This window comes from Nicotiana sylvestris, chromosome 12, assembly GCF_000393655.2.
Source record: "Nicotiana sylvestris chromosome 12, ASM39365v2, whole genome shotgun sequence".
In the NCBI taxonomy this organism is placed as follows: domain Eukaryota; kingdom Viridiplantae; phylum Streptophyta; class Magnoliopsida; order Solanales; family Solanaceae; genus Nicotiana; species Nicotiana sylvestris.
The window spans coordinates 6,046,541-6,058,998 of NC_091068.1; the positions used below are offsets into that span (position 1 = coordinate 6,046,541).

A 12,458-nucleotide genomic window follows, 5' to 3' on the forward strand; every position below is an offset into this window, starting at 1 on the left:
GAAAGAGAGACGTCCTAAAATTAATTATTTCTCCAAGTTGTCAAAGGATAAGATAATAGTGCTAACAACTAAATAATTCATAATTAAGATAAGCAAAAATTCAGGAAGCATGATCTACCTACTTGTTTTTTCTTTTTGAGAGTGACGAAAGATGATATTACGCACTGTAACCCAAAAATTATTTTTTTTCCTGTCTCCAGATATCTGGGATAAATACTTAATGCCACCTAGTGTTTATGGGCGGATTTAGGATTACGATATCGAGTTCATTTGGATCCAATACTTTTGACGCGAGAAATAAATTTATTCTAAAAATTACAACAAATAATATATATGAACTCATATCTTTAAAAATATTAGGTTCAGTGTTAACAATCTCCAAGGTTGAACCCATAAATTTTAAATCATAGATCTATGATATTACACCAAACAAAGGGGTCTCGGCCTAATAAACAATCTTGTTTTACTCTGCTTTAATGTGGTTTATTTTCCTTATAAATCTAGATCCGTTTTGTGAAAATAGATTCTATAATAATTTATATCACTTGTATTCAAACGTGCTACGAATATATCTTATATCAACTGTATTCGCTCGCACAATGCGTATTCGAACACATACTAGACACCAAGTTGGTGGAACTCCCCCCCCCCACACACACACCCAAAAAATAAGTAGAGTAGAGCCAGAACTTCCATGGTTTAAAACCATTGAGTTTCCTCTGCTTTCTCTTCACACTAACTTTACCTCACACTACTCTTTCCATTTTCAATTTCCCTCTCAGTTTTCCTTTCACTTCCCTTCATTTTAGTTAATGCAAATAACTGATAAAAATATCTTTCTTTTAGTAGTTGTTTTTCAACCTTGTGTTTGTCATTTTACACAGGGTTCATTTTCAACCACATGCTATATTGCTATCAAACTCAAACATCTGCTTTAACTTTATGTCAATTTCCATGTCATAATTCATCTCCTTTATATATATACTACACTCTATGTTCTTTTACTTACAGTTCTTCACTGTTTTTTGTTCAAATTTTAGTTTTCTCGGAGGGGGGTGAAAATACCCAAGAAAATATCTTTTTTTTAGCTTTAAAAACTTGAATCTTGAACTGAAGAATTAGTTTAAATGGAGCTGAAATATGTTGATTCTAAGGCAATATCAATGTCTAAATCAGTTGGTATGGAGATAATGAAGTTTTCTAGCTCGTTATTAGACTTAAAGCTCAAGTTTGGTGTCAATGTGGCTCCCAAGTTTTGTTCTCGCAGAGGTAATTTTCTGTTATATAATTAGGTTTGTGATACCCTTTTGAATTTTTGGATTTAATGAGATGGTTATTTTTCCAGCCCATTGATCTTTAATGGGTATAAGAAGACTGTTACTCGGTGGTCTTAAACATAGCGATATTTCTGTGACTATAAAATCATATCATTAAGACCATCTCCAAGGCTGCACCATTTCTTGCACCATTATAGAGCATGAATAGTGTTGCACTAAATTTGATTTATTATTATTTTATTCAATCTTTTTATTTTTTGGACTTTTAGTTTATCATATATTGTGTATATAATTAATTTTATATTAAGTTCTTTATAATTTTAATTTTATATCCTATTTTTTGATATATTAATTTTTGTATATATTATATTTACATAAAATTATAAGTTAATTTTATTATTATTATAATTGTATAAAAAGAGATATAATCATTATTTAAAAATAAAAAAATGCAAACGTAAGATATCTAATGTTTCTAAAATTGAAAAGTGAAAGCTAAAATTTAAAAAAGAAAATTAACAATACATAAAATAAAAATACATTATAATTAAGGATAAAGATGCGTATTTCGCACTTCGTAATGCATTAATCGAGCATTTATGGGAGAATAGAGGCAAAAGTTAAATATTTATGTGGTACTTAAATTAAATTTGACTATGATGTAATATTTATTTAATTATCTTTTATCAATGATTTCACTTTTAGTTGATTTATCCTTTAAAATAATTTTGTAATAAATGATTATATAAGTGGTGAATGTGAATTATATATAATGAATATGGAAAAAAGAAAAAAGATAGTATTACTTTGAAGGAAATAAAAAATAAAAAGTGAATAGAAGATAATAATATAATATAGAAGAGAGAGAAGGTTTAATGTAAAAAATGGTGTAATGGTTGGAGTAAATTTGGTGTTACACCATTTTGGTGTGAAATTTGGTGTTAGGGTTGGAGATGGCCTAAGGATAAAATGGAAGGGGAGCCTTGGCGTAACTGGTAAAGTTGCTGCCATGTGACCAGGATATCACGGGTTCGAGCCGTGGAAATAGCCTCTTGCAGAAATACAGGGTAAAGTTGCGTACAATAGACCTCGGTCTTTTCCCGGATCCCGTGCATAGCGGTAGCTTAGTGTACCAGACTACCTTTTTTTAAGGATAAAATGGAAATTTAAAATTAACTTGTTTCTAAGTATAAAAATGTGTCTTGTTTTTGGAACAGGCTAAAACGGAAAAGTATACCCAAATTATCATAAAATGGAAGAGAGAGAGAGTACTATTTTCGTGCTTAGAGTATTTAATTATTGTATCCAGATTTTGGAGAAAGCCAACCATAAGCTACTACTTAGAATGATTGTTTCTGCCATGTTGCTTGGACCCTCCAAAATTGTTGTCGCACATCCTCCAAAAATGCATATTGAAAGGGTCTGGCACACGCCTGGTAGTATTTTTCAAGAGTCCGAGCGGGTTTGATTTTTTGATAGTTGAAGTGAAGAGGAGAGTATATTTTGAAGGACAAAGCATTAGCTATGTAGATAAAAGCATTTCATGTTTGTCCTTCAGTTGTTGTAATGTTTGTTGGGTGTTTCATCCTTAACTCGAGTTCAAGTGTTCAATAGGTATAAGTGTTAGTAGAGGTGTCTAAGTGAAAAAATTAGGCAAGTTTAAGGGGCCGTATGTATTCAGCATCATTCGTTCCGCTTCTGTCATTTATTAAGAGATTTGCGTATTTTGTTGAATAGTGATCATATTTTAGATGTTGTGGTCACACAATTCAACACGGTACGAGAGTTCAAGTCCTACCGCCATCAATTAACATAACATTTCTACGTACTTAGCTAAGAAAAAGTATCATGCTCGCAGTTGAAGTATACTGTCAACATAAAAGTGGTTTCTCTCTAACATTTCCAGTCATTTTATTCCGCTTTACACGAGCTTAAGTTTGTGTATTCAAGTAAGTCTGCTCTTGTCAAAATGGCCATACAATGAGGCAATATAAAGTGCACCATTAGTTTTTAGAGATGCATTTCCTGTTTCTAATGCAGTCACTAAGAAGAATATTATTGACGCGTTATCAGATAACACCATTACTGCTGCTGCTAAATGAGTAGTGTTGCTTTTTGTACTGCCAATGAAGTTGAAATACTGTACTTTTCTGGTTTACCTTCAGGGCTTTCAACGAAGGCTTCTTATTCAAGAACTTCTTATGATGCTACAAGTTCAGTCACCAAAAAGAATTTCTTAGTGGACACTTTCTCTTATCAGATAAATGGTACAAACCGTACAGGTTTGTATTTTAGAGATAAATGGGTACTTGATGCCTCTGATGATGAATATGGAGGGGTAATCGTCAACGCAGAAAGACTACCATCCAATCCGGCCATATTTACGTCTGTGCTTCGTGCATCTCTCGCTCATTGGAAAGTGAAGGTACTTCATTAGCAGCAACTACTATATTAGAATAGTTGCAAACTTCATGAGTAGATTTGTTGTCTGGTGTTGATTACTATACAGTGTTATCAAAGGCAAAAAGCACAAAAAGGCTGTCAGGTCCTTTGAAGCTTTAAGCACAGAGCAAATAAAGTGTGTGCTTTGGTGAAAAAAGGCGTAAATGTTAAAAAGTATGAATATATATATATATATATATATATATATATATATATATATATATATATATATGTATGTATATGTATAGTCCAAGACTAATGATTATAAGCATGAACTAAAAATATATGGACAAAGAAATTGAAAATAATCTACGACAAAGCAAAATATCATTTGTTTAGCATCGCTTACGCTCATTGGCAAGGAAAGTATGCCTTAGAGCCTTGATGACAACGCTGAAGCACCTGCTAAGCGTTCATCATGTTTTGAGCCTCGCTTCAAGACTTGAGCGCGCTCTTGACAACATTGTTACTACATAGTGGAAGCCATTGCATTTTCACTTCTTTTCTCTTTATTTTCAATAACTCTTGCGACTGTAAAACGTACTTGGAATGTTGTCCAAAAGACTCACAACTTTTGTCAAATATTATTAGATAACATCTTATAAAATACCTTTTTGCTAATAAATGGCTCCCAATGCAGGGGAAGAAGGGAGTTTGGCTTAAGCTACCAGTGGACAAATGTGATCTAGTTCCTATTGCAGTAAAGGTATTATATCACTTTTCTTAAATCTTGTAAGTTTTGGTGTTAGTTCTTTTGATATTGAATGCTGGCTAAAAATAATGGTCAAACTCTAAATTTTTGTAGGAAGGATTTCAGTACCATCATGCAGAAAAAGGACATGTCATGTTGACTTATTGGATACCAGATGAACCTTGCATGCTTCCTTCTAATGCATCTCATCAAGTTGGAGTTGGAGGTTTTGTGATCAATAATAAAAATGAGGTGCATATTTTTCTATTTGGATGGACCTCCTATTAACATGTATAAGCTTATGAAGATCATTGTGCTTGAAATATGTCGAGGGTCTATCAGAAACTACCTATCTACCTTCTTAAGGTAGGGGTAAGGTCTGCGTACGCACTACCCTCTCCCAGACCCTACGCGTGGGATTATACTGGGTTTATTGTTGTTGTTGTTGTTGTTGTTATTTTAGTTGTTGTTGTTGTAATCTCGTAGCCTAATGAAATACTCATTTAGGTGCTCGTCGTGCAAGAGAAACATTCTGCGCCGGCTCTTTCAGGGCTATGGAAAATACCAACTGGTTTCATTCTTGAGGTATGTATTCTGTATACTTAACTCAATTTGACCTTAACATTTTGGTCACTTTTGACAGAAGTAAATACTCAAACATGTATTCTGTATACTTAACTCCTTAAAAACTGTTCGTGTCAAAATACAGTCCGAGGAGATCTTTACAGGAGTTGTGAGAGAAGTGAAGGAGGAAACTGGGGTAAGAAATCCACACTTAACATATTTTTTTCACTTAAATGAGCAATCTATAATGAGCAATTGTAATCATAATGATATTTTTCTTTATCATTATTCTTTCCAGATTGATACTGAATTTGCGGAGGTTATGGCTTTTAGGTAACAAAAATCTTCCTCTTCAAAGGACCATGCATTTTTCATGATTATATGCCTTTTTAGAGCTAGGAAGATCTATATTAGCGTACTTTATAAGAACATGAAATGCTGATACGATAAGTATCCGAGCGAACTTTCCTCAGACACACAGAATATAGAAGTACTACTTGCTAGACTTAACTGTTTAGGACACTTGTTGCTTACTAAAAAAGGACTACCTAGTGTACTAAGCGTCTGCTATGTGCGGGGTTCAGGTAAGGACGAACCACATTGGTTCTTATGTACGTAGCCTTACTTGCAATTTCTACAATAAGTTATTTCTGCCGCTTGAACTCGTGACCTATTGGTCACACTGCGACAACTTTTATCGTTGCGCTAAGGCTCTCCTAGACTTCATTGTTTAGGACATTTCTTGCTTTCTGGTGTAACAAATTGATCGAAAAGGATGTGCATCTGATGTAGAAATATAAGATTTACTTTCTTCCAACTACAATAAAAACTGCCCATCTTCAAGCTTAACTGAGCTTCTTGCTCTCCCTCATGTTATTTGAGACAATCACACTCTAAACCTTAGTTTAAAGTGTCAAGTGAAATGCTGGTTAAATTTTGGACTCTAATTGTTTATTTTATAGCCTCCATTTTTTAATTAACACTTATCGATGTCCTCTTTCAGGCATGCACAAAACGTGGCCTTTGAAAAGTCGGACTTGTTCTTCGTCTGCCTATTAAGACCTCTATCAAAACAGATCATGGTTGATGATCTAGAAATTAAGGCTGCTAAGGTAAGCATATTGTATAAATTAACAGGCAATAATAATTGTTTAATGTTCTACATTGGTTGGAGAAATTTGTGTTTCCTCGTCCGATGAACTTGCTTTTTTATGTTAAATTAGGCCAATGTCCATTTTCCTTAACATAGCATCAGACTCAGACTCATCCCTATTCTTGGTTTTGCGTCACACCCATCCATGCTCTTGGGTTTGTGCCACACTATTGTCCATGCACAAGATGTTCGATCCTGGGCATGCAACGGATTATGTGTCTCATATTGATTGGGAAAATTTGATAGTTCTTTTCTTATACGATTTTGGACAATCTTCACCTCATGATCTAGCTTTAAGGGTTGAGTCAGACCCAATTCTGACTAGTGTGTGTGGTTTTATGCTACCTCGCATTTACTTAACCTGCCTTTCTGTTCGCGATACAGTGGATGCCTCTAGCTGAATTTGTGGAGCAGCCCCTAATACAAGGTGATGACATGTTCAAGAAAATAATTGACATTTTTATTGCTCGACTAGGGAAGCGTTACTGCGGATTGTCTGTCCATCAGCTGGTTTCCAAATTTGATGACAAACTTTCCACATTGTACTTCAACACAGTTGATGATCCAGATTTGAATTGTCAAGCCAGTTAGCATCACAATCAGTATGGATATTACACTTCACCACTCACAATGACTAACAATATCACTTGGTCATTTTGTGTATATGTAATCCGCTGTAATCTGCAGGGTATTGACTCTGTAAATATGTAAAATATTTTTTTCAAGTGATTATCCAAGAAGTTTTTCTTCCCTCAATGGCACTTTAGCTCATAATTGTACAAAAGCAAGGACATATGCCAAATTTTTTAATGTACTACACAACACAAATTAAACAAAAAATTACTCAGTATACAGTCAAGCAATCAAAATATCAGAACCAGAAAGAAGAAAAATAGTACAAACAAGGAATAATTATTGGCAGAAAAAATATAAGACATGAAATGCATCACAACAAACTCTACCAATTAACTTTGGCTCGAAACTCTGTTTTTCTGGTGCAAGAAGTTCCTTCTTCTGCCTTTCTAGTCCACTCATGCATGAGGCAACAATGAGTCAAGCTCAACATACTTGATAACATTTGAATTGTGAACTTCATATAACACTTAGACAATATTATCAGCCCGTTTAGAAAATATTTCTTCCGCTCCATCTTGAGGCGAGTCCACAAATCCATTTTTTTTCATTTCTTTTGTGCCTGTTGATGATGCTGAAGCGCATTTCACTTCAGCGGGTACTGGACTCTCCAACCAAACAACGAAAAACATTTTCCAGGATAAAAGAAAATTCAAAAAATATATCATTTTTCGAAAAATATTTTTTGGAAAATGACTTTTATCTTACCAAACACACCCTTAATCTGTTTTTATTAAGTATAAGTTTCCCGAGGTAAAGCTACGAGTGAATCTAAGACCTTATAAAAGTGATCAGTCCAGGGAGGTAATGAAAGAATTCGCTTAAGTCAATAGGGGGAAAGGAAGGAAAAGAAAATGGAGGAATTGTATTAAAACGATTTACATCGGTTTGTATCATCACTTCCAAATATTTCAAATGTAAATATTTTCCATTTCATGACTACCTTTTTCTTTTAGCTACAAAAGGATGAAAACTACAACAGTTAAAAATAAAACTCCTCAGCTTTGAACATAAGACATTCTCACCTTCCTATCTCACGTAATGCCAATTTTACCTTTCCATTTTCAATCCCCCAATTACCTTTGTTGAGCTGAGGGTCTATTGAAAACATCCTTTCTATCTTTCGAGGGTAGAGGTAAGGTCTGCGTACACACTACCCTCACCAGACCCCAATTGTGGCTTGTGAGACATTAGTGGGTTTGTTGTTATTTTCAATCCCTCAATTCTGTAATACCTTTTTATACTATATATGAAATTTTCTTTTTTACCAAGGTGTTTTACTTGCAATTTAAATAATTATCTCTTATTATAGATTTAATTTAAATACATTAACGCTATAGATAGAATAATCATTTTACGAGTTACCACTATTTTTAAATAGAATAATTTGATAGAAATCTACCACTATTTTTTTATAATTGATATTTCTAATATTACGTGCATTAAATATGTATAGGTGTGAGCATGTGTATCTAAGTTTCACTTCCTCTTTTATTCTCCATCTGGATATAGATTATTGAGTTTTGATTGTCATTAATGAATTATTTTTTAATTTGTAAACCATACTAATTGAGAAATCTAAAAGTTTTATTGGTAAATCATCTGAAATGCAGTGGAAGTAGCCTCAACTTTGATCCTTCTGTCAGTAATAAATTGGTTGGAAACAATGCTCTAAATTTGACTTGAAGTTATCGGAATCCCATTCCAATTGGTTCCACCATTCTGACCGTCCTTCTATTACTTTGATGTTCTTGGAGGTTTGAATAGACAGAGGAAGCTTCCTTATTTGATTACAATCTTTCAACTTAAGTTCCTGCAGGTGTTCCCATGTATTCTCGCCCAGTGTTCCTAAGCTTGGACAGTCTTCCAACAGTAACTTCCGAACTCTTGGAATTTCTGAGTTGGCAAGTGTCGTCTGACTTGAGCCGCATTGCACATACAACTCTACCAGTTCATCACAATCGTCAATTCCAATATGTTCCAGGTGATTCGGTACAGAAAAAGCTCCACCAACGTTAAAGAGACATCTCAGTCTTGGACAACCGGAAATATCTAGTCTGCGTAATTTAGAAAATCTTAGACCCACAAGATGACTGATATCAGATACACTCTCTAAATTAAATATCAAGTTGAGGCGGAGACTTTCCAGATTTGGCAGAGGGTCAAACCGTCCACTTCCTTCTTCTGCTGGTTTGAAATCACAAGAACAGTAACGTACTGTAAGTTCTTTTATTCCATTAAAACTGTCGTATGCAATCAACTTCCTGAGACCCTTGCAGTTTTCCAAGCGCAAATTTGAAGCAAACTGCAACATGCCTGAGAGCTCTCCCTTACTGAAAATTTCACACTCGGAGATGGTTATTTCTGGTGGTGAGTTGGTGAAAACTGTAGGCATAGCTAGTTTCCTTGGTACGTAGTAGGAATAACTCTGAATTAGAGGTTCCCCAACTACAATTTGAAATCTTTTCAATCTAGACATCCAGGTGTGGTCTCTATTAGAAACTGATGAGCTATCCAATTTGATGTAAAGAGAGGTCAGCTTCTGTAGAGAGGAGAGCTCATCAAAAGAAGCTGATTCAAGACGGGTACCCGGCACATTTATCATTTCCATGCTAGCTAATTTGAGAAGAATTCCTAGGTCGATGCTTTTCAAATGATTTGCAGTTAAACGCCTCAGATCTGTCAACTTGTCCGTTCCTGGCGGCAGATGATGTAACCTTGTATTATGACAATCAAGCAATTGCAAATTGCAAAGATTACCAATAGGTGGTAACTCTGTCAACCAGTAGCAATCTATTAGTATTAGAGCACGTAATTGATATAAACTATTGATGGAAGAAGGCAGTGCTCTAATATCAGTTCCACTCAGATTCAAAACTCTTAGGGCTGGAAATGCCAAAAAGAACGTATCGGGAATTTCCACAAGACAACAATTGTCTTGCAAAAGTAAAGTTGTTGTCTCTGGGCACTCCATGAAGGAATCAGGTAAACGTTCAATTTTGTTGCTTACAAAAGACATTCTCTTGACAGAAGCTGACATTTTAATATGTGATATCTCAGACAACCCAAGTCCAGCTTGAATAAGAGAATTGTGCTTATCCCCCAGGGAATTATCTATCCATATAGCAACATCGCGAACCACGTCATGCATCTTTACAGAATCCCACTCATGGGCTTCTAGTAAGCAGGCATCTTTTAGAATCTCAATCATTGTAATTCCCCTGTTGTAGGCTTCTTCATATGTGTTACGTTCTCCAAGGAACCCCTCCGCCCACCAACAATCTATGACATCATCTGGTGAAATAGCCACTGGATATAAGGAGCAATACAAGAAACAACTTTGAATGTCACCTCCCCTTTTGTTCACATGTTTGCTTCTTTGCTCTGAGGATAATTCAATATCCTGAGATTCTAAAGAATCAAAACTCCACTTAATGACCTTGTAAACATTATCTTTTACATTTGTGTTGTGAGGTTCACACATTCTAAGTGATTCCAAAGCATCTTTCCAAAGCTCGACCCTCTTCTTCCCTCTCATAGATGCTCCGATGACAGTGATTGCTAAAGGTAATCCATCGCACTCCTTTGCAATTTCCTTTGCAACTGGTTGAATATGCTCCAGATTGGCAATATCTCCCGCATTTTTGACAAACATTTGCCAAGATTCATCTTCATCAAATGTCAACACCTTCATTTCGGTGTCTGTTTTCATTTGCCTACAAACATCAACAAAACGAGAAGTTAAAATTACCTTGCTTCTTGCGGGATCTTCAGGTTGGGGCACACCTACATGATCCAAATTTATAGCTTGCCAAACATCATCGAGTATAAGAAGGAAACTCTTTTCTTCCTTGAGCCTCTGATGAATTCTGCTGGCAATGCGTTCTACGCTTTCCTCACTGTCTACCTTTAGGTTTAATCTGTTGGCAATTTGTGCTTGAACCTTTCTTATGTCTGTTGGCGGTTTGGGCACTGTAACCCATACCACAACACTAAAAGACAGATTAGAGCTTGACGTAGCAGTCTTTAGGAGCTCATTGTTCAGATTCTTCACCAAAGTCGTTTTACCGACTCCTCCCATTCCCCATACACCAATGATGCATACCTGAAAGGATTCAAGCACTACCATTATAGTTTGGGTGTGGATGCAAAGGAAAAAGAAGAACACATAGAAACATAACAAAAAATATAGCATCCTGACACTTGCTTAGCCATTAGAGATTAATCAAAATTGGATTGACCTAAATTTTTTCATACCCAGATGCTTAAGTTCTTCATAGTATTTCTTCTATGAGGCGAGAGCTATGATCTCGGGAGTTGGATTTTTTCAAGGGTGCTATTCAAAGTTGCAACAACTACCGAGGCATCAAGCTATTAAGCCACACTATAAAAGTTTGGGAGAGGGTGGTGGAGTTGAGGTTGAGGAGGGTTGTGGATATTTCAGAAAACCAGGGTGTGCTTGCTGCTGCCCTTCTTTTATTTTTCCCGAGGGTCGTCCGAAAACAATCTCTCTTGAAGGTAGGGGTAAGGTCCCCCTCCGTATATTTACCCTCCCCTAGACCTCACTGGTGGAATCACAATGGATTTGTTGTTGTTGTTGTTGTTGTTGTTGTTGTTGTTGTTGTAAATTAGCAACTACCAATCCTAAACAATTTAAGATTACTAGTCTTGGAATGGTTTAAGTTCAACAATCAATTTACCTTATCATCTTCTAAGAGTTGTAGGATTTTGTTGAGATTTCTTGTTGCTGCTGACTGGCCTTCTATTGATGGTCCTGGGATGTACTCCACTTTTTTCACCTGGTAATTTTCAACCACCAAACTGGATCCAAAATTTTCTCCCATTTTTTTAAGGTCGCAAAGTTGATCTCGCATGATTCGTGCTTGAGTGGAGACTTCCGAGCGAAGACTGCAATTTGGACAACATTTATATGCAACCATCTTAGCCGCTGCAATGTCTTCTTTCATAGATTCCCAGTCAGTCTCCAGCTTTTGAACATCTTCGACCCACTGGAGAACCTCTGGTTTTGGTTTATAGCCTTCTCCCTCAGCTCCTTCCACCTTCCCTTTGATATCATCTCTAAACTTTCTTAAATTCTCCATTTCCTCTGTTACACTTTCAACATTTGATGTGAAACGGACGGTATTTTCAATCTTAGGATAGATGCATTTACACACCTTCTTCCCCACCTCAACAACAAAACCAGCTACAACATTAAAAATTATTTCCATCGACCAATTCGTGAGACTAAACTAGCAGAAATTCGAGAACAAGAACATAAAGGATACAAGGAAAAATCAATTATTGGTCCAAAAGACAATATTTTGACTGAGGGTTCCTTCTCTCCTTGACTCAATTTTTGGTCCAAAAGACAATATTTTTCTAGAAAATGATCAAAATAGTCCTTAATGTATTGGGGTTGGTTTATCTTGGTCCTTCATATATACCCCTTAACAGGTATAGTCCTTACTATTTAGAAAAAATGGACATTTTTGGTCTTCAACCCTAAAACTAATAGATTTTCGAAAATAATTGTTAACCCTAACATCTGATCCCACGTATAACTCACGTGATCATTAAAAAAAAAAAAATACCCTCCATGAGATTCTAGACTTCTAGTTCCCAAACCTGAGTCACTTTACTCATTTCTGTGCAACTAACAAATGCATCAGATGGTCACCCAAGAACCACAAATTTG

At 35.6% G+C, this 12,458-nt stretch overlaps 2 protein-coding genes across 2 annotated transcripts; one reads left to right on the forward strand and one right to left on the reverse strand.

Moving 5' to 3' along the window:
* Positions 1-748: 748 nt before the first annotated feature.
* LOC104210741 (nudix hydrolase 8-like) lies at positions 749-6,883 on the forward strand. Its single transcript, XM_009759703.2, has 9 exons — positions 749-1,269; positions 3,443-3,702; positions 4,360-4,425; positions 4,525-4,662; positions 4,918-4,995; positions 5,120-5,170; positions 5,273-5,307; positions 5,978-6,086; positions 6,512-6,883. Exons 1-9 carry the CDS (start codon positions 1,128-1,130, stop codon positions 6,716-6,718), a joined length of 1,086 nt encoding a protein of 361 aa, XP_009758005.1. The 5' UTR covers positions 749-1,127; the 3' UTR covers positions 6,719-6,883.
* A 1,446-nt stretch (positions 6,884-8,329) lies between these two features.
* LOC104210739 (disease resistance protein At4g27190-like) lies at positions 8,330-12,088 on the reverse strand. Its single transcript, XM_009759702.2, has 2 exons — positions 11,461-12,088; positions 8,330-10,865 (listed from the first exon to the last, which is right to left on the reverse strand). Exons 1-2 carry the CDS (start codon positions 11,989-11,991, stop codon positions 8,403-8,405), a joined length of 2,994 nt encoding a protein of 997 aa, XP_009758004.1. The 5' UTR covers positions 11,992-12,088; the 3' UTR covers positions 8,330-8,402.
* Between the last annotated feature and the right edge of the window lie 370 nt (positions 12,089-12,458).